This window comes from Prionailurus viverrinus, chromosome B1 (genome assembly GCF_022837055.1).
Source record: "Prionailurus viverrinus isolate Anna chromosome B1, UM_Priviv_1.0, whole genome shotgun sequence".
NCBI classification, from domain to species: Eukaryota; Metazoa; Chordata; class Mammalia; order Carnivora; family Felidae; genus Prionailurus; species Prionailurus viverrinus.
The window spans coordinates 135,409,228-135,434,777 of record NC_062564.1 but is presented as its reverse complement, the minus strand read 5'-3'; the positions used below and the strand labels follow the sequence as shown (position 1 = coordinate 135,434,777).

The 25,550-nt window shown below is 34.9% G+C and overlaps 1 protein-coding gene across 8 annotated transcripts in view; it reads left to right on the top strand.

Annotated features, from left to right (window-relative positions):
• ARHGAP24 (Rho GTPase activating protein 24) overlaps positions 1-25,550 on the top strand; it is a 516,404-nt gene that overhangs the window by 425,775 nt on the left and 65,079 nt on the right. For all 8 annotated transcript variants that reach the window (XM_047855838.1, XM_047855840.1, XM_047855837.1 and 5 more), the window contains one exon: positions 21,110-21,232. In XM_047855838.1, coding sequence (XP_047711794.1) covers positions 21,110-21,232 — 123 coding nt within the window. The remainder of the gene's footprint in view (positions 1-21,109; positions 21,233-25,550) is intronic.

The following is a 25,550-nucleotide window of genomic DNA, read 5'->3' as shown; positions in this document are numbered from 1 at the left end:
AGTGTGTAAGGAATCCTTTGCATATTATCTTTTCCTGGAGTTTTCTAGAGCATTTCTAACTTTTTAAGACTCAGAAGTCCTGAAGAGAAGAAATCCTGTTTAACTGGACTTAACCTATGCTTTCTCCAATGTAATTGATCCTGGATGATATTTTCATCACATTATCTTTTACTAGACCATAAAACCTATTCTCTCCAGAATGTCTTTGAGAAATTCTACTAAATAAAATTTGACAAGGTCCAAATTGTTATTTACATCAGTACTGCTTTTAAATGCAATATCATTATGACAGCTTTGAGAATGTGCAACTTTCAAGGCCATTGAGAATTATTTTTTCTTTTTTGAGACCTATAAATGGAATGTTTCGATTACCTAATATGGCATCTAAAAATGAAATACTAAAGAGTCACATTATTTTTGTATGATTTATGTTCTTATTGCATGAAAGGATTAGGAAGAAATCAATCAATCAATCAATCAATCAATCAAGGAAAATGATTTCAGTGTTTTAGGTGATAATTCCCTGAAAGGAATAATAGATCTCTCTGAAGTAAACTACTATAAGTTCTCTTATTACCGTATTATTAAGTATCTGCTGAACTGAAGTTTGTAAGCAAATGCACTTTGCTGGTGAGTGATCTTTTCACATCACAAGACTTTTATTTTTTTTTTTTCAACGTTTATTTATTTTTGGGACAGAGAGAGACAGAGCATGAACGGGGGAGGGGCAGAGAGAGAGGGAGACACAGAATCGGAAACAGGCTCCAGGTTCCGAGCCATCAGCCCAGAGCCTGACGCGGGGCTCGAACTCACGGACCGTGAGATCGTGACCTGGCCGAAGTCGGACGCTTAACCGACTGCGCCACCCAGGCGCCCCGAGACTTTTAAAAATGGATTGGTAAAAAAAAAAAAAAAAAAAAAAAAAGGAACTATAAATGCTTAATTGTTATCTTTAGTTGTAGAAACAGACCTAAAATTATACTCGGGAGGGACAGAGACTTTGTGAAAATGAGTTACTTGGTTTTTTTTTCTTTTTAATTTAATGTAATATCCTCAAAGAGGTTTGGATTATATTTAATTTACATTTTTCTTCCATAGGAAAAATATTAGAGACATTCTGGGTCTAAAGATAGAGATTCAGTCACAATTTTAAGGAAGGAGTCATTTCCATAGCACTGGAAAATATTATCAAAAAAGGAAGGCAAAGAATCACTAGTTTTACCTTCCAGAAAGGAGGAAAAAGGAATGCAGTTTGTTAGCTAGCATGTTTTCAGGTCTTATGGGCTAGTCTCTAAACTAGATACTTTATGAGCATGATTTCATTTGGGTAAAAGAAATTTTCTTCAAATTCTTTTATACTTATAGAAAAAATTATCTGTTGCTTGGAGTGATTTAAAAAATAAAGCTGTAATAATGGAATTTTACATACTATGTCTATATTCACACTTCTCACTCTCTCCCCATTTTTCTTCCTTTGTCTGTCCCATCCTCTCTTGTTCTAATTCTTTCTTCCCTTTTAGAAATTACCTCTGTGCTCTTCACTCAGTGAAATTCCCTGAAAATGTGAACAGATAAATGGAGAGCCAGGTTTCCATGTGTTCTGTGTGGAGAGAAGATCCCCTTGCATTTGGTTTCCTTTGAACATTGGTCTTCTTCCTGCGCTTATGTTGTGCACGAGCGCATTGTTGCCCCTTGTTCCTAAATACACACAAAGAGCATTTTATGCTAAATTATAATGATAGCAGGACTGTCAGTATCCCCCTCATAAGTAGTGAAGTAAAACAAAATAAAACTTAATATTCCTGGTTTCATGTATGTAGATGATCTGAAATTGTGTATATGGATTACTTTTCACATTTGATTCACCTTGGTTGGCTTCATAATGCTGTCACCTGGGTGCCAATTAGTACACTGGACATCTGCCAGGAAGGAGCTGAAATGAGGTCATCGGCTTATTTCATCTTGGCACCAAGGTCACTGCTAAGCTGTATTTAACCTGGTGCTAGAGAGTAAAGACATTATTTAGTCCAGGAGCTGTTTTATATGCAGGAGGCTTATAATAAAGAGAGATATACAGGCTTGCTTTTTTTTTCATTTTTCTTACAAAAGAAAGATAGTGAAAGCCTACCACAAATATTTCAGAATTATGGCAACCACTACTAGCATATAAAGTACACATTATAGATTTGTCCAGCATAGTAAAACACATTATTCATATAAGGAAGTTGCTTATATCATTCTGTGTTGTATCTCATAGTTGGGTAAATAGTGACAACCATGTCATCTGGAAGGCAGGGAGTGTGCTTACTTAGAAGAAATGGGGGTTTGGAAAGAACATACTAGTTGGGGGTTGACAATATTCCCACTAACGGGCCAGGATCTTTATTTTGATGTTTTTCTCATTATGAATTTTTATATTAATTTGTCTTTTTAAATATGTTATTAAAATAGCATTTATCTCAATTAGTGATTATTTTGGTGCTCCTTAAATTTTGAACTATTCTAATCTTGGCGCTACAAACTAACATGAGCTGAAGGCTCAGAAGATCTATAGAAGATTATAGTGTCATAACAATCACCATACTGACCCTATATTTTACCCTAAATAAAACAACTCCAAGTTGCATCATTACTAACATTTGAGATTTTTGAGTGCTTAATATAAAGTATTAAAGTTATAAGCATCATTAGAAGTCAATAATAGATTGATTCATAGCCATTTCATAAAGGGAGGGATAAGGGAGATGTGGTTGAACTACATAAAATTCGTGATCTATATTTAAACAGGAGCCCATATCCAAGGCAGATTTCCCTCACTCTATTCTTTCAGGAATCAGGGAGATATTTTTATTATTTTTATTTTAAATAAGAAGAAAGTTAAAGTTCTGATGGGGGGTACATATTGGTGAAAATGGAGATTGACTATGCATGCAGGAACTTACTTTTTTCATCTTCATTATAGAAGCAAAATGAACAGAAAATTAAATCTGATATGCAAGAAATCTTGCTTGCTCAGACACTTGCTATGAAATAAAGATTGAGCCTTGACCAAGCTCTGAGCTCCTATATTGGATTTTCAAAATCTTTGAAAAAGATTTTCAAATTTGCTCCTCCGTAGTTGTTAATATATTCCTAGAATAAATATATTTCTACGTTCTAAGAAAATGGAAAAGCCCCCCCAGTGGCCAACTTATCATTTGGTATTCCTATAGCTGCCAACATAAAAATCGACAGCCACACACATCTAGTTTATTTTATTTAAAATTTTACATACATTTAAATGTTCAATATGTTTTCCTCTCCTGAATCACTTTATGAAACCCAAGTAGACATATCCAGATGAATTCTATTAAAAGAAATATTATTTTGATGTTTACCAAGGATCCTACACTTTATACTCTTTTTGAGACTGATTTCCTGGATACTTTCAACATTATATATTTTCTCTCTTCTATAAGCTCATGTACAAATGGATTCCTATCTGATTCAGAATTACCAGTAAAGGTGTGCCTGTGTGTGAGCATGTGTATGTATTAAGTGTATGTGTGTGTTTGTACATATGTATGTGTGTGTGTGTGTGTATGTTCTGTATGTGTAAGCATTGCATTTACCCACTTTCACCCACCTTTTATTGGAATTAGGAATTGCAGGTGCATATACTTGTTAATGTCCACTCTGAGGTGGCACACCACTTATGAATAAGAATTATGAGTTAATCACCTTTGCATCGATGGCTCTTAACTAGTTTTGTGTTGCCACGTAGTGCTGCTCAAGATGAACTCATCCAACAAGTGATGCCTTGTTTCTACTATCTTTATCTTGGGGATCTTCTAATAATAGAGCAGTTATTTTCAGGGAACCTAGAAAAGGAAAAGCTAAGAAAGGCTCAGGGAAGTGAAACAAAAGAGAATGCGCTTGTAGCGGTTGAGGAGCTTCTTAGAGCTTAGATGCAGGCTGGCGGAAGTCCAGAGCACATGGGAACCATAATAAATAAATGATACCTTTTATTCTCTGCATCATAAATGACTGCACCTGACTGTTCAGCTCATGCTTCCTTTATAATTTTCTTCATTTCATGCCTTATATCCTTAATAAGATCAAAACGCCCTGGTGGAGAGATCATATCATAAATTCTTTTTGTACTTCTCACAGTGCCTTCGCAGTCTTGAAAGTATATAAAATTTAAGTAGGTGTGGCATTAAACTAACTGAAAGTTTATTATGTTTTTCCTTTGCACTGAAGTAACTACATATCTAGGCTTTTAGAAATGAGGAGAATGTTGTGATTTGAAGGGTTCAAAATGAATCAGTTATCTACTCTTAACTGTATTAATCAGAGTCCCAACTGAAAAAGGTGACACACTCAAATTAGGATAATTTGAAGAAAGTTTCTGTACAAAGGTGTTACTTACAAAAATGTGGGTGGGGTTTTTGGGGATTACAAACAACAGTGAAATAACTTGGGCTTTATAATAGTGAAGGAGCTTTCCCAGTCTGAGGTCTAAGGGGCAATGGCAAAGAGGTGTTAGTAGAACTTAGAAAAAAGAGTACCATGTAGAAAAGTTTGTAGTGACTTTTGGTCAAAATACAGAACCAACTCAAGGCAATCCCAGAGTTATGAAGTCAAGGAAATAAATACCTTGATCTTACACTTCTTCCTCTCTCCTATCTCCTGCCATGACTGCTTATTGGCCAAACCCAAAGGGAAGCTCTAGGTTGGAAACCCTCTATGGTATCATCCATACAAGTTAGTGTTCCCATGCAGGAAGCTGGGTGGAAAAGTGCAGAGAGTGTATTTGAAGGGGCACATGAATTATATCTGGCACATTATCTCTTATTAGAAACTGTCCTGATCCTTGAAATTTTATATTACTAAAAGGATTATTTTCTTTTTAAAAAATATAATAAATATATAGTTGAATGCACTAAGTCACATGCCTATATGATGCCACCCCACTTTAATTGCAAAATAATGTTGCATATGCTATATCAGAGATACATACAGGATACAGTGGAAGTCAGGAAGGAGGAAACAACTTTATTTGTAGAGACAGCAAGACTGCTGATTTGGGTAAGATCTTTAAAGACCTCATTAAAGAAAGGAAGAAGGAAATGTTATGCAGAGAGTACAGGGTGAGTCATGAAAAAGCATAGCATGACTCTGAAAAAAACAAGAGTAATAGAAAAGGAAAATTGGCCTTTGGAGTCAAACTGAACCCTGTTCGCTGCCGTTTATTAGCTATGTGTACTGAGAAATGAACAAAACCTCCCTGATGCTTTATTGTATCACCTCTGAAACAGGCACAATAATTCCTACGTCACAGGTTACTTGCACTGATGAAATAATATATTAAAAGAACCAATAATCATGTGCAGGTCCTAGGAGCACTCTCATTAGAGTCAGAGACCATCAGTCCAAATAATTACCTGGGCTATAAAGTAATGGCTTGTTATTAGGCTGAAAAACTCTAGATTAAAAAGACAAACAAACAAATCAACAAAATAACTTTCCAGTTTGGAGTTACATGGTAACTTATGTCTTGGGTGTAGATCACCTACCGCAGTAAGTAATCCTATTAGTTCCCTTTTATGGTTGTTCTCTGCTGGTATCTAATATTGGTACCAAATAACTTCCCCTGTCTTGACTCACTTGTTACTTTGTAAATGTTGTAAAACCAAAAGTCTACCCTACATGAATTTCAATATATTTTAGGTCTAGCTTATGTGCATATTAAAGAGCAGTAAGTAATGACTTTGAGTGAATGGAGTCATATAATTCTTCAATTTCTATTCATGTATTCAAGAAATATCTTTTAACTATTATAGTTAGTTCAGTCTTGCTTTCTTCAGATTTTCTGAATACGGTGAGGTTTTTCTATTATCTAAATTATCGTGCTTGCTAACTTTGAGGTGTTTATGAACTGTAAAGCCAGTAAGTAACTGGCTTTATATGTTTTCTTCTTCTTTTTCTATATTGGTGTATACGAAGGTACATGTATGTGCCAATCCACTTACTTTATGCCCTTCCCTCCACCTCCCCGCCCCTCACAGAAAAGATCCAGAAAGATAGCATATAGTAATTGCCTCTTTGGCAGCTTTCTTACATTACATTTGAAAAAAAAAATATTCCGTTATTTCCCATTGAGTGTTTTTTAGGAATCTTGCCTTTAGTTTATCAATATATGTCAATCAATTTCCCAATCTGTACTCAGAGCTTAGCCAGATTTAGGTTGGCAATTATATATGAATTGGACTACCTGTCCCCAAGCAGCAATTGGTTATTGATTTCTAATACTACTGCATACACCTGCAGGTATTCATTAAATGTTAATTAATGATAGTATGCTAAGTGGAATTGATTTGCAGATTCTGGCTGATTACTCTTCTATTTAAAATTATGAGATGCACAGCATTAACCTGTCAGTAGATAGGATCAAATTTTAATTTATTGCATGTGTCTAGAAAATTGTAGAACTTTAAGAATTCAAAGAAGTATATATTTGTAGTAGATATGAAAGATACTACATAATAAAAAAGTGAATAGAATGTAAGACATCTAACAGCTTTTTCTAGCTTTCTCTTGCCTTTGTTTTTCCTTAATTTAAAAAGGTTTTCATTTGGATTCAGTTATGTAAAATTCATGTAAAAGCTAGGTAACTTTTTTTTAATTTTTAGCATATTTGTTTTTAAGTGGATAATAAATTAAAACTTTGAACTGCTTATTGTTGCCCTAAGTGATGTTATACTTTTCTTTCCTAAGGACAATTGCCTTTTTTTTTTTTTTTTTTGACGTTTTGGTAGTAGTTGCACATTAATTTGAGAGGTGAGAAGGAAGTGTTTTCAGTTTTATAATGTTTCTCTTAAGATGCTTCTCATTTGTTATAAGCAATTTTCTTTCCTTTTTTTTTTAATTTTTAATGTTTATTTTTGAGAGAGAGAGAGAGAGATACGGAGTGTCAGCAGGGAAGGGACAGAGAGACACAGAATCCGAAGCAGGCTCCAGGCTCGGAGCTGTCAGCACACAGCCTCACGTGGGGCTCAAACTCACGAGCCTTGAGATCATGACGCCAGCCCCCAGCCGAAGTTGGTCGCTTAACCAACTGAGCTATCCAGGTGCCCCTGTTACAAGTAATTTTCAAACATAAGACTCCATATTTTTTTTTCAAGTGCCTGCAAATGGCTAGTGGGGGTCATAATTTTAAGGGATAATTTCAGATTTTCATTCATTTGTTTACTTAATATTATCCAGTATCATAAAATTAATGTTTTAAAACATCCAAGAAAACGCCACTATAATAATGCTGATATAATTAGCCAGATTGACTCATTTGGAGTAAAAAGAAAAGAGTTAGTATTTTAGTAAAATGAATTTGATATATTTCTGACATCAAAATTAATTTATGTCCATTAAGGTTGTTGGTTTTTGTTTTTTGTTTTGTTTTGTTTTTAATTATCTAAGTGGAGCTTTATATGTAAGGCAACACTCCTCAATACTACTTGTATTTAAATTAATACTCCATTAATTAAAGAAATTAAAGAAATAGAACCTAGAGTTTTCTAAGCCTTAAACTGTAGTTCCAATAATAGTAATAATAATCAATATTTATATTAATTAATAATTATTAATATTAATGTTTTATTAATAATAATATTATTATTATTATTATCCCTCAACCTATATCTGGAGTTAGGGGTCTCATCTAATTGTCCCATTCTAATTCCTAATAATTCCAAGACCCTACAGAAGGAATAAAGGCCAGGGGTGCCTGGGTAGCTCAGTCAGTTAAGAATCCAATTCTTGATTTCAGCTCAGGTCATGATCTCATGGTTAGTGGGATTGAGATCAGCATCAGGCTCTTTGCTGACAGTGCAGAGCCTGCTTCGGATTCTCTCTCTCCCTCTTTGCCTCCCTCCCACTAGCTCATGCACGCAGGCTCTCTCAAAATAAATAAAAAAATAAAATTAAAAAATTAAAAATAATTAATTAAATTAAATTTATTTAATTAAATTAATTAAATTAAATTTATTTAATTAAATTAATTTAATTAAATTAAAAATTTAATTAAAAAATTTAAAAAAATTAAAAAAAAAAAAAGAATAAGGGCCACACAGTCACATGTTGTTCCATTTTGTGATCACAAAATAACGTTTAGTTGTTTTTGGTTAAAGCTCTATTAACTTCTGAATTTGACAAATTAGATTTCCCTAAATATTTAAACATGTTCATGCACTAATTAAGATCCTTGAGCCATTTTATTTGTTTATTTCCTAAAATTTTATTTGAGTATAGTTGCCACACAGTGTTAGTTTCAGGTGTACAACATAGTGATTCGCCTTGTCTATATGTTATGCTATGTTCATCGTAAGTGCAGCTGCTGCTTGTCACCATGTGCTGTTACAATTATGTTCACAGTATTTATTATGCTGTGCCTTTTATCCCTGTGACTTATTCTTTCCATAATGGGAAGCCTGTACCTCCCATTCCTCTTCATCCATTTTGCCCATTCCCCCAACCCTTTCCCTCTGATGATCATCAGTTCATTCTTTGTGTTTATAGGTCTGATTCTGCTTTCTTGTTTATTCATATATTTTGTTTTTTAGATTTTACTCATTAGTGAAATCATATAGTATTTGTCTTTCTTGATCTGACTTATTTCACTTGGCATTATACCTTCTAGGTTTATCCATGTTGTTGCATACCTGAGCTGTTTTAAACCATAATAATATATTTAATTATCCTAAGTACTACTGCCAGCCTCCAAGGGAAACATAGAGATCTGCCAAAATCTTCCCAAGCATGTATTGAGTACTTACCAACCTATTATGTCCAAACACTTAGATTTCATAAATATTTTTCTTTTAAAAATTCAAAAAATCACTTGTGTTACTTGCATTCTGCACATACTCTATTTGGTTTTAAAATGCGCTTCACCAGCTGATTGCTTTTGAAGCAATACAATATGCTCCTTTCATAATATTTTTCCTATCTGACTCATTAACCCTAATTGTATGGTTATTATACTGATGATATTGAAAATTGATGGACTAACCCATCAGAAGTGGCAAAATTTTTGAGTTTCAGAAAATTTGGAAGGAAATTTTGATTTTTTTAAATGTTTAACATACATGTAAGACTGAATTAGGAAATCTTGACTACAAAAAGTCATGTTTTAAGACATAGATCAAATAGGGGCACTTGGGTGGCTCAGTTGGTTAAGTGTCTGACTTGATTTTGGTTCAGGTCATGATCTCACTTGAGTTTGAGCTGCACATCAGGTTCTGCACTGACATTGGGATTGTTTTTCTTGAGATTCTTTCTCTCCCCCTCTCTACACCTCCCCCACTCAAGCTATCTCTCTCAAAATAAATAAATAAACTTTAAAAAATAGATCAAATAATCTATAATCAGCATTAGTGCAGTTATGTTTGTGTATTCATGTGTGTTTATTTTAAAAGAAATCATCCTAAAATGTACTCATCACATCACCAATATGAGAATTAGAGTCTGCTTAGCCTTTCTGATAGTGTTAATCATTCTAAACTAGTATTACAAGGGTTTTGGATTAAGAAGCAGATAAAGAGTAGTATTCTTTACAGGAACTTCTATGTCCATAGTCAACTTGGGAACAACATGTGACTTTCTGGCCCCTGTTCTTTTTGTAGGGTCTTGGAATCATTTGTAGTTAGAATGGGATAATGAAGTGAGACCCCCAACTCCAGACATAGGTTAAAGAACTAACAGAGTGTGCATAGAGACTCTTAAACATTTACTGAGAAAACAGCTAACACTTGAGGAAATCATAGAGTTAGTTTGTAATATGTTTATATCAAGCAAGTTAGGAAAATATTCACAAGTATCCTTACTAAAGGAAGTGACAATTGTTCTGAAACTATAATGTTCTTAGTGTTGGATTTTGGGCACATTATACAAATGTGTTCTCTGTGAAGCTAGCTAGAAGGCTGGGTTCAAATTCCAGACCCCTAAGGTGTGTTTTACGTCCTGCCCTTGCAGACATACACCCTAGAGCTAATGAAACACAGCAAACCCAAACATTAACTGTGGGAGACAAAGTACTGGACAGTTAAGCTGTTCTGACTGCAAAGTTAATTTTAGTGGTTTAAGAGAACAAAATTCAAATTCAAATCAAAATCAGAGCTTTTCTTAATTTTACACCATTACAATGATTACTATTTGTCATTTGTTTAGTGGAGTAACTTAATTTTTTCAAGTTTATTTATTTATTTTGAGAGAGAGAGAGAGAAACAGCATGAGCAGGGGAGAGGCAGAGAGAGGAAGAGAGAATCTGAAAGTGCAGAACCCAAAGAGGGGCTCAATCCTATGTACCATGAGATCATGACCTGAGCCAAAATTGAGTCAGATGCTTGACCAACTAAGCCACCCCGGTGCCCCTGGAGCAACTTAATTTTGAGCTATCTATCATAGCATTTTATCTTAAAGTATCAGTTCTTTTGTATATACCAAAACCCATTCTATAAAACTGCCTTGTAATATTAAATAATTATCATCTGTGGCAATTAAAACTAATATTGTGTGAAGGAAAATGTCTCAAGTAAGTGAAATCTCCTATTGAGCATATACCAAACACTACACTCAAGTAAAGGTAGTAAAATTTAACTTTAAAAAATGATTTATGAACTTAACCCCATTCCTTCCTGTGTTGCCTGTAGGCAGAGCTGTGTAGAAACAACTGCTTAATGCAAGTTCCTTTTCTTTCGATGATTCTCTTCTAGATGTTTCAAATACTTTTAAAGTAACAAACTTTGGGGAGAAATTAATTATGTTAACTGTCAACATGTATTGAAGATTCTGAGGGGAGTGAGAGAATTAGAGTATGACTTTAAAGAAACATGGAGGCATCTATAAGCCTCCTCTCTCCCACCTCATTAGCTTTTCCCTCTCCAGTGAATAATGCCCATAAGCATATAACATTCTGTACTATTTCCCAAGCTAAATCCCCTTGGCCCCACAACTCGCCTACACAGCCACTCACTACCCCCACTTCTGTGCCCCTATATACACTACAATGCCTAGAGAAGTAGTTTATACTGGGTGTTTCTGTTTTCTCTCTTCCATAATCTTACAAACACATTCCCACGATGATTATATTTGTGCTTGTCTGATCAATCCTCCAAGGACACCGATAATCTCCATGTTGCCTAATCCAGTGTTCTCTGTGTTTCCTATACTAGTGGTCTATGCTCTCTCAGTCATCATTTTATCTAACCTCTCAGCAGCTCTTGACTCACCAGACCACTTTCTCCACTCAGACTTTCTAGTTTCTCTTCTGACCTTACTAGATGTACCTTCTCAATCTACTTTGCTAATTCCTCTTCCTTTTCTCAACCTTTAAACATTGCAGCTCACGTGAACTGCATTTTCTCTATTCTAGAGGCAATATTCCTTAGGTACATCATCCAGTCCCATATTTTTTAGACTACTGCCACATGGATGACTTCCAAATCTGCATTTCAGTCTGGACCTCACCTCTGGATTGTAGACTTTGTTTTACTCCCTGCTGTATCCTCAGAACCTAGAGTAGTGACAGCCACAATACAAGTGCTCAATGACTATGTGTTGGGCAAAATAATCAATGCTCTGCTTTACTTCCCAGGGATATTGTAAAAACCAAATGAATCAAGGGATATAAAAGTAACTTGCAGGGGCGCCTGAGTGGCTCAGTCAGTTGAGCGTCCGACTCTTGATTTCAGCTCAGGTCATGATCTCATGGTTCATGGGATCAAGCCCCAGATCAGGCTTTGCGCTGACAGCTTGAAGCCTGCTTGGGATTCTCTTTCTCCCCACCCCCCCTCTGCCTTTACCCTGCTCATGCTATCTCTCAAAATAAATAAATAAACAAACAAACAAATAAATAAATAAATAGATAGATAGATAAATAAATAAACATTAAAAAATAATCTTGCAGATTTCTATTATTCCAAAACAATAAAAAGAGGGAGATACAAGAGAATTTTCAAAATGGATTTCATCATTCTAATCTAGATCTTCAAAAGTGGCATGTCTTCTCAAATTCAGTGTCCTTTTCACTCTTCAAACTCTGGGCATCAGAAAAGAGGTGTAACAAATCTGTATTCAGATACAAAAAGAAGCGCTCTAATGTTTGGCCAGATAAAAGTATGCCGTCTCTAATGTATGAGGCCCACAAATTTACTAGATTCAGTAATCCCAACTTGAGTGATATGTCCTTGCAAGCTAGTTGCAAAGTGTTAATTATTTACAATGAAAATAAGCAATTAGATAAGTTATACGACCCATAGCTTTAAAGCTTAGTACTTTGTAGCTGAATGGGTGTCACTGAAAAAATAAGATATAGATATAAGCTAACAGGAAGACTGGCTAAAATACGTAAATTCTAAAATTTACAGTCTCTGCCTGTTAAAGCAAACTGTCAGGGTGCCTGGGTGGCTCAGTTGGTTAAGCGTCCAACTTTGGCTCAGGCCATGATCTCAGAGTTGGTGGGTTTGAGCCCCGCATTGGGCTCTGTGCTGACAGCTCAGAGCCTGGAGCCTGCTTCGGATTCTGTGTCTCCTTCTCTCTATGCCCCTCCCCGACCTGTGCTCTGTCTGTCTGTCTGTCTGTCTCTCTCTCTCTCTGTCTCTCCTTCTCTCTGTGTCGCAAAAGTAAATAAACCTTATAAAAAATTATTAAAGCAAACTGTCTTACAAGAGTAGTGGTTCTCATGGTTTATGATACATTAGAATCACCTGGCAAGTTTCTGCATCTTACAGCAAGGATTGCAGGTCCCACCACTGCAGTCTCTGATTCAGTTAATTTGAGCTTGGGTCTAAGAATTTGCATTTCTAACAAGTACCTTCCTACCTTCCTGGACATATACACTGTAGTATCATCACACTTTGAGAGATTCTGCAATAGAGGGTTTATTTACATGTTCATGGGGAGTATAATGTTCAATATAATTCCAAAATATTTCTCCTAAATTTTCCAATATTTGACTCATCATGTGTGCTGTGTATTAAGGGACCTCCTAATAGACCAATAATTTTAATTTTAGATTTATTTAAGCCAGTAAATTCTCTGCCTTGCTTCTTTGACTATGAATGACGTTCCATTTGCTACAAATGGGTGATTATTGACTGGGGTCTTGCTTTCCTTTATGATTCCATTCTGTATCATCATTGTTGGAGTAACACTGATCTAAATATACATTACATTTACTCTACCTGCCTGCCTTCTATGTCAATCAGGTGAAATTTTGAATTCAATGATCTCTTAAACTAGCCAAGCTAAATTAGAAGAGGACACAAACTCTAGAAGCCTTGGCTCTGCCAGGGAAGTATTCTATCTATTTCTTGGAAATTTCAATTAGAACTTAACTAGATGATGAGAAGGAAGTGGCTAGATTCTGAGCCTTTGACATAAGTGAAAGCTAAAATATATTGTTGGACTTAAATTGAGATTCTATTCCAGATCCAGTACAATTTGGAAGACAAATATCCAAAATGTAATAAGTTATATCATGTTTATACTTAATGTACTTAGCACAAATAGAAGGTATTTCGAAAGGATGGATCCAAGAATGTAAAAATTAGTGGAAATATAATTATGCCTATCTGAAGTTTTACAATTTTCATTCACTATTTAAAAGTAAATTGATCACAGTTGTTCTTTTAAGAACATGATCAAGGGGCGCCTGGGTGGCACAGTCGGTTAAGCGTCCGACTTCAGCCAGGTCACGATCTCGCGGTCTGTGAGTTCGAGCCCCGCGTCGGGCTCTGGGCTGATGGCTCAGAGCCTGGAGCTTGTTTCCGATTCTGTGTCTCCCTCTCTCTCTGCCCCTCCCCCGTTCATGCTTTGTCTCTCTCTGTCCCAAAAATAAATAAACGTTGGAAAAAAAATTAAAAAAAAAAAGAACATGATCAATATGAAAATCAATAGTTACTTAAAAAATAAATCAATAGTTACTTTCCTATAAAAGGATTTTTCTTTACAAATATATTCAGAATATTTTTTTCAAAAATAAGCTAGCCTTCTGTATTTTAAAGGATTCAAATTATGTTTCATTTACTGAAAAAGTTAGAATCAAGATTATTATACACGGAAATAAAAATAACAGCATAGCATCCCATGTCCCAAACATGACTGGTATTATTCATTCAATTAACTCACAATAATACCAGGAGGCAGGTGCTGCTAGCACCCTCAGTTAAACATGAGGGATTTCACAGCTAATCAATGACTAATTTGAACTTGATGAGTCTGGCTTCAGTGTCTGACTCTAACCTATTTTTAGTACTTCTTGAATGACATGTCCTTGTAGGAACTATTTGTTTTTGCAGTTTGATCCAGCTAGCACTTTGGTCTAATATTCACATTTGCTGACACTTTTTATTGTGAGGTTTGAGGAAAGGCAAGTCAGAAGAAACTTGTACAGTATAAAATGTTTATGTCAATACTTTCTATATCTGTAGCCAAATAGACAAACTTCCAGCAAACTATTTCTAAACTTAATGATTAAAAATCTACCATAAACAATAAATACCAATCAATCTTTAATTGGTTTAAATAGTATGCATTTCTAGTTGCTTTCGTCTTAAACATAAGTTAGCTATATACATAATGTGGTGTGATTCTTACAATGAGATTATGACCTAGTAAGGATGATATAAGAAATATGTAAAACATTATTATAAAGTACTCGTGAGATTAAAATGTAGCATTAATTTTATTATAATGCAAGATAACATTTAGTAATGTGTTTGCTGTATGGTAGTGACTACACACTACAAATAAAATGATGGTTATTTCTATTGGGCCCTTAATTAATTCTCATTTTATGATTTAGGGGTTTTAAAATATTCAAGATCTCATTAGAGAGTAATGCAACTTTTCTGTTGACAATATACATTGAAATTTTGCCCTTCTGATACTTAAGAAATTAACCTCTCAGGAAGAAATACTTAGAAAAAAAACTTGATTAGCAAAGCATATCAAAACTCTTATTCTTCAGATAACAATGTCTCTATTATACACAAAACAATATGAAAAAATAAAGATGATATTGATTGTGAGACCAATTTGTTTTCTGGCCTTATTTTGTAAACTATATGCTGCTTTATTATTTTTGTTGTTATTTATTAAGAAGTGATGGCATCCATAGAAGCCTATAATTTGTAGTTTATACTTCACATAACTTTGGTTGATTTGCAAATATCAGTCTCCATAAAAGGTGGAGAAATGTTTTCCCATCTTAGTAATTTTCCACTGATATCCTTCAGAATTTACTTTATATCTTGCAATTTATCATTAGAGTTCTACTGCCAATAAAGACCCAAACTAAGTTTTGAGAAAAGTAATGCTTTAAAAAAGTAAAATAAAACCTTACAATTGTGTGAGTGGAAATTAGTAACCCCAACTAGAATATAAAATATTTTCATGTAAGCTAATAAAATAAATAGTATAATATGCCTCGTTTTGACCTGATTTACAATTAGGAGTGAGGAAACATTTTGCTCCTGAAATTATTAACAGTATCAGAGGTGTTCACTGAAATGTCCTCAGGTCTGTACCATGAGCTATGCTTGGAAATGAACCCAAATGTCTATACCACAGTTTCCCTTGAGCAACTTGATTTAAAATTTAAATATGAGGAAATAATTTACTGTATATATTTAAACTTTTTTTACTCAAGTTGACATACATATAAATACTTTGCTTCTGAATAATTGTTTTGCTTTTTAGTTCATAATCTGGACAAGTACAAGTATTTTTCTCTAAGGGAAAATAACAAAAATCTACATTGGCAACTATTTTGGAAATTTCCACACAATAAATTCAGAAAAATAATTTTTTTAATATATTTTTTAATAAAGGTAATGCACAGGGGCACCTGGGTGGCTCAGCAGGTTAAGCGTCAGCTCAGGTCATGATCTCTCAGTCTGTGAGTTCCAGCCCCACCTTGGTCTCTGTGCTGACAGCTTGGAGCCTGGAGCCTGCTTTGGATTCTGTGTGTCCCTCTCTCTCTCTACTCCTCCCCCATTCACACTCTGTGTCTCAAAAATGAATAAATGTTAAAAAAAAAACTTTTTTTAAAGAAAGGTAATGCACATAATAGTAGTAGTCTTGTTTTCACTGAGAAAATCCTAGTGACATTAAGTGGTCTGTGCTCTGAGCAGCACTGGCCACCTGTCCCAAATCTTCCTTTGGGGATGTACTCAAGGACCAGTATCTGGGAAAAGAGGAATATGAGGTTATAAGCAAATTAATGAGAACTCAAGTGAGCACTCTTAAGCATTACTGGGTGACAATTAGTGACAATTACCTTTCAGCTCACCTTGGCTTTTTATGGATTAGTACTTTCATGACCATTTCATTCTGATCATTTGCTCTTTTCAATAATGTTTTTTTCTCATGTAAAATAATACCTGATAGAATATCTGGACTAATGCATGAAACAACACATGGTTGAGCATCTGGAAGATGCAGAAAGGTACAAAAAAAGTACAAAGAAATTCCCAATCCTATCATTCAGAGATAACCTTTGGCAAAATTACTGTGTATTTCTATGTAGTATCTTATTTATCTAGCTTTCCTTCTATATGAAAATTGAGATAATATCACATGTAAAAATGTGTACATTTCCTTTTGTATAATAAAAACTCATATCAAAATCCTATTTTAGTGGCTGCATCATAGGGAACATTATCCATATTCCTATAAACAATGAACATATATATTTTGACATATCATTTCCAATATTTCTCTTAAAATTAAAAAAAATTCTATGCAGGGGTGCCTGCCTGGCTAGTCAATAGAGCATGTGACTCTTGATCTCAGGGTTGTAAGTTTAAGCTCCACATTAGGTGTAGAGATTACTTACAAATAATTTTTTTTAATTCTATGCAAAATTATTCATAAATATTATCTCTTAAATTGTTATTATTTTATAATTATTAGAGGAATCAAACTTTTCATATAGTCAATGGAATTGTACCTCTTTTTTAAATTAACTATACATTTACCTTATTGTAGATTTCTTGAACCTACCTTTCAATTTTAAATTAAGCTTTTTCTTAGCCTATTAAATTCATTAAGCTTTTTTAATCTACCTTTTAATTTTTGTGAAAGTTAATTATGTCAAGTATTTATTTTATTTCAGAAAACCTATTTTATTTCTGGAGAAGAAAGATTTATATCAAATGCAAATATACAGAAGACCCCCCAAAATGCACATGTATTTTCAATTATATATAAAGAAGTAAAATTGAATGATGTCACCTGCTCAGTTAACTTAAAATCACAAATGCTTGAAGTGTTAACACTAGCACCAAGGCATTATTACCTTCCCAAGCTAATATCTAAAGGCACGAACAATTTCCTGAAACATATGTCCTATAAAAATATGTTGTGCAAATCTAAAGTAGTATTAAAAATTAAAAATAAAGCTGCACAGATATTTATTAAATTAAATATGAATTTAATATTAAATTAAATTAAAAATGGAAGCATTTTATTAAAATGGAATTTTAATAAAGCAGAATTAAAAATGGAAGGCATACACTGGCTTTAATAGGTATCATATCACATACACATACACATAGACACATAGGGATTGAAGATAACGATGACCCTGTCGCTCCAGTGATAATTAGATCTCAAGACTGCTTTTTAAAATTTCACCTTTTTAAAGAATTTTAGGTCCACAAATGGTTAAATGGAACATGAAGCCCTATAAAGGATTCACAAAGAGAGTGAAACTTGATTCACATGGTTGAAAGTCAATATTGAGTTTATTTATTTATCAAATGATATATCATTAAGTTGTTTTTGAGCCCCTTCAATTGCAAGGTACAGTACCTGCCCTTAGAACTGATGGGTTTTGAATCAGAACTGATGGCATCTCTAGTTGGAAATCACGTATTTTCAGTAGAGTGTCTAGTTCATGTTTATATAAATGTCTCCAATTGTTTTAATCGCATTCGTAGCAAAGAGTCTATATTTCCACCAAGACTGGTAAATAAAATTTTTAAAATATTTTCCCCTTGTCTTGTTAATACACTGAGGAATCAAGGTCCATATCCATGGGTGAAATTCACAGATGGGATTTCATATCTGTGATTGGCAGTCTAAATGAGACTCAGGGTCACGCATACAGCACCACTGGCAGAGATAGAGAATCAAATGAAAAGTCAGGGGATAATGGCCAGTTGTGCTTATTATTCTCTTTCTTCCCTGCTTTCAGGCAGAAACACACTCTAGTGGCTGTCACTCACTCATTACTAGGCTGTCTCTGCCTGGGCTGGGAGTGACATAGCAGGATATTGCCGCCCGAATTACTAAGCATCCCTTAGGCAAAGACAATAATTAAAATATTTTCATTTCACAATGGTAAATTTTTGGCTAGTGGTATGGTATAAATGGGTAAGAACACAAAATAAATTATTAGTACTGCGCTGTGTCAAATGAAGCCTATTTTTCTTTTGTCATTTAGTTTTTTCTGCTGCTTTTATGTTATACGGCCATGCATATTAACGTTGGCATATTTACATATATGTACAGTATATAATTTTAATGTGCATTGTTATGTATCAAGTAAAGATAGCCTTTAAAATGATAATTATATGTATAATATATAATGACATCATATATATATGATTATATATATATATATATATATATATATATATATATATAATTGACTAATTGTTTCCAAGCACCTGCTACACATAATATCTCTGGGGTCAAATTAAAGTTATTATTTTTTAAGTTTATTTATTTTTGAGAGAGAGAGACAGAGACAGAGTGCGAGCGGGGGAGGGGCAGAGAGAGAGAGGGAGACAGAATCTGAAGCAGGCTCCAAGCTCTGAGCTGTCAGCAGTCAGCACAGAGCCAAGGATGGTTGGGATGGTTGGCGGGGCGGGGCTCCAAAACTATGAGCCGAGCTGAAATCAGTCGCTTAACCGACTGAGCCACCCAGGTGCCCTCTGAGGTGAAGTTAAATGTAATATGGTCTTTTTGCATTTGTAGGTGTAGTAGCCATTAAATGAGACTGAATTGGTGTTTGCAGCATTTCTCCTTTAGCCTAACACCGGGCTAATATTCTTACTTTATTTCATTGAATTCTCACGAAAATGTACTATAACAGTATTTTTATAGCTAAATCATAATTAAAAACACTGAGTTTGCAAAAGTTATGTAATTTCCCAGAAATTAAGCAGCTAATATAAAATTACAGGTAGGTTTTCTGACTCCTGAACTGGCGCTTTTTCAGATACAAGTTACTTAAAGTGATGACTGACCGAGGATAAACCTACAGGTGTAAGAGGGTTATTGATTCCGAAACAGTGAGGTGTTCTTTATAATGTGAGAAGTTTAGTCTTATTTTTTTCAGGAATTTTGTAAATGTTAAGAAACCACTTTGCTGTGGTTCCTCAGCCCCTCCTCCTACTTCCATCCAGTTGTATTAAAATGTACATCACCAATTTTAGTTGTTCGTCTGATAAGCTTGAAGTTATTTCACTTCTCTGACCTTTCGCCTGTTCTGTCATTTACATCAGTGGTAGAATAACTGTATTTCTCAACCTAGAACAGCTGTATAGAATTCAGAGGTTGCAGATTCAATGCCTACAACTTTCACGGCTATGTGCAAGTTGGGTTGGGTGGGAAAGAACAGTGAATGGTGATCCTATTGTGAATTGGAGCATGCAAGCTCCTCATGAAGGTGTTCAGATCCACTTAGAAACCAAACAGCAAGGTTTCCATCAAACACAACACTTGCAAATGAATCAATTCAACCCAAGGCTGCAAACGTACAACGCTTAGTGTTCACTTAGTGAATAGTTAAATATTCATAGATATTTGGAGCACCTTAGAAGTTAGTATAATACTAAAATATTTTCAGAATTCAGTTAAATGTTCCATTTCCTTAATTATTCCTTCCATGAACAACACTAATTATTTTCGAAGAAAATGAAGCAATATAGTTGCTGATACATGTCTTTAACCACAAGATAGGAAGTAAGAAAAACCATGTCTCAAGACCTCTTTCAGGGTCATATACGGTGATGCCTGTTTTGTCAATGAGAAAAATGAGTCATCAGGGAAATGTAAATGCTATAAAACATCTCTAAGAAATTAAATCACATGCATCAGACGTCTGGCACTTCAAAGTTGATATTGGAGACTAAAAAGGTTTAAAAGTATATGGGGGCGCTTGGGTGGCTCAGTCGGTTAAGCATCCGACTTCAGCTCAGGTCATGATCTCACAGTTCGTGGGTTCGAGCCCCGCGTCAGGCTCTGTGCTGACAGCTGGGAGCCTGGAACCTGCTTCATATTCTGTGTCTCCGTCTCTCTACCCCTCCCCTGTTCACACTCTGTCTCTGTCTCAAGAATAAATAAACATTAAAAAAATTTTTTTAAGAATATGGGTTGTTCTTTTGGAGGGTGAAATAAGAGAAACCATCAAGCTTTTGCATGGAGGCACCACTGGGGTTTCAAAGCTCACGCTTCGGCGTGAGAGCCATCTAGGGGTTTAATTTGTGGGCAGGCTTGTGTGTTCTTCTCTTTTCTTTGTTTGCCCATCCTGCAGGTGTGTTCTGGGAGCAGAGCCTTATCTTCCAGGATGGAGGAATACAGGAGGACCTCTGGGTCAAAAGTTTTACATGTGGTTCTTTTCCCTTTCCTAGAGCTCCCCTGCTTACCCATGATGTCCTGGTGGCCTCACTGTGTGTAGACTAAGAAGTACTTAGACTGCTCAGCACTTGCTTCCAATGAATATCCAGACTCTGTGGATTATTTCTCCATCTTTCATTTTGCTTTGCCAGTTCTCCTTGTTCAACAGTGCAGTGTGAATAGATTGGATTATAAGTTAATGCAGACCTATGGACCGTTGCTAGGACAAAAAGGCAGGCTTTGTTTGGGGAATGACATTTGTTCTCCAGTTTTCTCCTGGAAACATAAGAGCCTTTCCTTTTTAAGCAGATTTTTTTTTTCATACTGAAGCCATGGTAAATATTTCCAATTGATTGGGCAGGTACAGTGTACATTTCAGGGACTCCTGCTGCTGATGAAGAAACTTCAGCCGAGCATACACTCATGTGTTACTGTCTTATAGGAGGTGATCGAGATCGGATGACAGCAAACCATGAGAGCTACCTCCTTATGGCGAGCACCCAGAATGATATGGAAGACTGGGTTAAGTCCATCCGTCGAGTCATATGGGGACCTTTTGGTGGAGGTGAGTATACATAGAATCATGGAAAAACAGAAAGGTCAGCCAAACCTGTTCATCCTTTCTCTGCTCCCAGTTGATGTTATTATCAGCTCCTATTTTCAAATGGATGAGTGTTAAAATAAATAGTAAATTATACCATATTATTGTTAAGGTATATATGTAAGTAACTCCCAGAAGTTAAATTTAGATCAAATATCAATAACTGATCTTTTTCTATGAATATCTTGAATTATAAAAAGGGATGATATGGGTTTTTTAAAATTTTTCCATTTCACTAACAATAAATAGTTATGGGAATGATACTATGATATAGATTAGTTAAGACCCTGCAGATATGGGGCAAAGCATTTTTGACTAGGATCTTTGGAAGGGATCGTAGCCCCAAGATGCGCAGCGATATCAAAGAAGAATAGCAATGCTCTAGATGATAATCCACTGATTACTAGATTAAAAAAAAATGCTTTGTGATCTGACAAGTGTTTGTGGATTTGATAAGTTTTTAAAAATCTTAGTTAATATAGTTTTGAGAATGTGCCATGTGAAGAATAAACTAACTGGTGCTGTAAATAGAACTAAAAGGAGGAAGAAAGGGTAAAAGAAATAATCTTTGTCTATCAAGGAATATAAAAGAGAGAAAATAGATAAGCAGATATGATGTAAACAGAAAAATTATTTAAAGTAAAAATTCAGTACTGGAAACCAAATCAAGAACTCAAAAAAATTTATCTATAGCCAACATGCACTTCCCAAAATGTAAAGCCTAATTATTTTATGTGGATGTAGCTAAAATAAATCATATTAAATCAAATTCATATTTAGCAAACCGATTATAATTCTAATATTTATTTTATATTCTCTTTTGTGTATTGGCAGCACCCTGAATTCAGAAGTGATTCTTTTTTCCCTTAATATATTAGATACTTCTTAGGCTGACTCCCCATTCTACATTTTAGAATAACTTCAAAGGTGTACTTTAAAAAGTTGGAAAGTGTGGTTTTACCAGGTGAATGATACATGTCTGGAACTTGTCTGTTTTCTAACAGTGTCTTCTGTTGGGCAAGGGGGAGGTTCCTAACCAGAACAACTATTCATCCCAGTTTGCCTGGTAACAGTCTGGTTTACAACTGTTGTCCCAAGATAATTATTGATAGGGCTGTTTTTCATTTTCTTGATGTCCTAGTTTGGGTGGCAACTTATATGGTCACCCTATTCATATACTAAAATGGCTAGTAAATGACTGTGTAAAGCATTTGAAAAGTCCTGTGGGATGAGACCCCCCCTCCCCCCCCTCCCCCCGGCTACAACATTAGTGGCTCATGATTATTATTGAGAGGTGTACTCAGTCCTCAGTCACTGTCATTTCTAAAGGCTCTCTTCCCTCTGCTATCAAATTTCTGGGGCTTCTGAGTTAAGGGAGTCCCTTAATATCTGCTGAAGGAGGTATTTTTGCTCAGGGATTATATCCATCAAGTGTGCTATTCTCTCCCTTTCTTCCTCGTCCATCTGTCCCTTTCTTAAGAGAAATGAATGAGATCCAATTAGTTTTATCAAATCAGTGGCCACAGGAGTTCCCACCAGCCCAGGAGTCCCAGAAGTTATCCCAGTGGGACTAGACAACAGCTCTGAGCTTTATGTAAGTCTTCAAATTTATGAACTTGGAAGGGATGCTCTAGTGGTTGATAGGTTTATATATACAGTCGTCCCCTTCATCTTCAGTTTCACTTTCCATGGTTTTTAGTTATTCATGGTCTACCACTGTCCAGAAGCAGATAATACTCCTTCTGACCTATTGTCAGAAGGTCAATAGTAGCCTAATAGTGTGTCACAGTACATATGTCATTCACCCCACTTCATCTTATCACATAGGCATTTTACCATCTCACATCATCACAAGAAGGGTGAGTACAGTACAAGATATTTTGAGAGGAAGCAACCACCTTTATTACAGTATTGTTATAATTATTCTATTTTATTGTTAATTATTATTTTTAATCTCTCACTGTGCTCAATTTTTAAATCAAACTTTATCATGAGTATGTATCTATGGTAAATAACATAGCATGTGTAAAGTTCAGGCATCCATCCACTGGGAGTCTTGGAACATGTTTCACACGGATAACAAGGGACTACTGTACCTTATCCTATGGAATGAGCTTCAGGGATTTCATAAGTGCTTGATTGAAATTTACTTGTAAAGACCTATATTTTAGCATAGAACACTTACCATAGAAACAATGCTCCTATAAAAAAATTTCTACCCTTTTTGTTTAACTGAAGAGTGTTATGAGATTGCAAGACAAGCTTTTAAAGTACTCATTTACTTTACAATAAATCCTTTGTGATTTAACTGAACATTAGAATTTTTAAAAGTTAATATAGAATATAGAACCAAACTGAATATTGACATTGATAAAAGATCACAACTGTCGCATATAATCTAGGGTTTCAAATGTTTGTATTAACATACCCCCTCCCTGCTCTTTGATTGAATTTTAAAGAAATATTAAAAATTTGAGTTTCAAACACATTTATATAACTGGAAACTCTTTTATCTATCTTATCTATTAGGAGTCCAGTTAACATTTCATTGAAAATATGAAAATGTTTTTTACTGGTAAAGAATATTTTAAAACCACTGTTTTAGTTCAATGCCACATTCTGTGGATTAGGTCATTGGGACCCAGGTAGGGTGAGTAACTTGACAAATGTCAGCCACACTATGAATAACAGAACTGGGAAGACAACCCATGGCCTCTGGCTTGTGGGCTTCCTCCTGCTTTCTTGTGCAATAGTGTGACCTATTACCTTTACTGTGGGATTAACAAACCCACAATCACAAGCCCATGCCTTTCTGATAATAAAACTTGTACTGGTACTTACTGGTACATGAAAACAAAACAAAAAATAAATAAAATAGTAATAATTAAAATAAATATGTTTTTTCAAGTCCTTCAAAAATACCTGAATTGGTATCACCAAGAAAGTGAAAATGTAACCAGCAGATTGGGAGGAGGTATTTCCGGATCATATATCTAATAATGAACTTGGATCCAGAACTTATAATGAACTCTTACAACTCAGTATTAAAGAGAAATTAAAAATTGGAATCAGTTTGACTCCATTAAAAGATGGGCAAAGAATCAGAATAAACATTTCTCCAAGGAAAACATGCAAATGGCCAAAAAGTACATGAAAAAATGCTCAGAGTCATTAGTCATCTGGGAAATGCAAACCAAAATCACAATGAGATAACACTTAATGCCCACTAAGATGGCTAGAGTCAAAAAGTCCAATAATAAGTATCGATGAGGATGTGAAGAAATCAAATTGCTCCTATGTTGCTAATTGGACTGTAAAATGGTACAGGTGCTTTGGAAAAGAGTCTGGCAGTTCCTCAATCAATTAAATGCAGAAGTATCATATGACCAGCACCCCTCGATAGATATATACCCAAGAAAAATGAAAACATATGTCCACACAGAAGCTTGTACATGAATATTTACAGCAACATTATTGCTAACAGCCAAAAAGTGGGAACACCCAAACGTCCACCAGGGATTATTATGCAGCCATTAAAAAAGGAATAAGGTACTAATACATGCTACAATGTGAATAAACCTTGAAAACATCATGCTAAGTAGAAGAAGCCAGTCACAAAAGGCTACATAGCATATGATTCTGTTCATATGAAAATACAGAACAGGGAAAGCGAGACACAGATTAATGGCACTTAGTGCTGGGATTGGAATGTTGGAGGGGATGGGTGATAGCCCAAGATGTGGGATCTCTTTTTGAGGTGATGAAAATATTCTAACACTGTTGATGGTTGTATATATCTGTGAATATGGTGGAAATCATTGAATTGTACACTTGAAATGGATAAATTCTATCATATGTGAATTATATTTCAAAAAAGCTGTTAAAAATATCCTCAACTGCTGTAATTGCCTTTCATAAGAAAATATATCTCTCCTCCCTAAGTTACGGAACCCAAGCCTGTTAATCCTGAACAGAGACTTCATAGATTCTAATCTCCCTCCCAACATTTAAATATTGCTATGGTCATTGATTAAATGGTATCTGTAAAGACATTTGGAAGGTGACGTATCACTGTGATTTATAATTTCTGTATACCACCTTTGGATACATTTTTAATGTGTTTATTTTAAAAAGGGCATTGCATTACCTATACTGCCGTTTCACAACATGTGTTTTAAAAAGTTAAAGTTTTTCATGAGACACCTAAGCTTATTTTTGTTCAGGCTGCATAGATATGTAAAATATTCCCTTTTTACCATTACAATAATAAGACATTTTATTA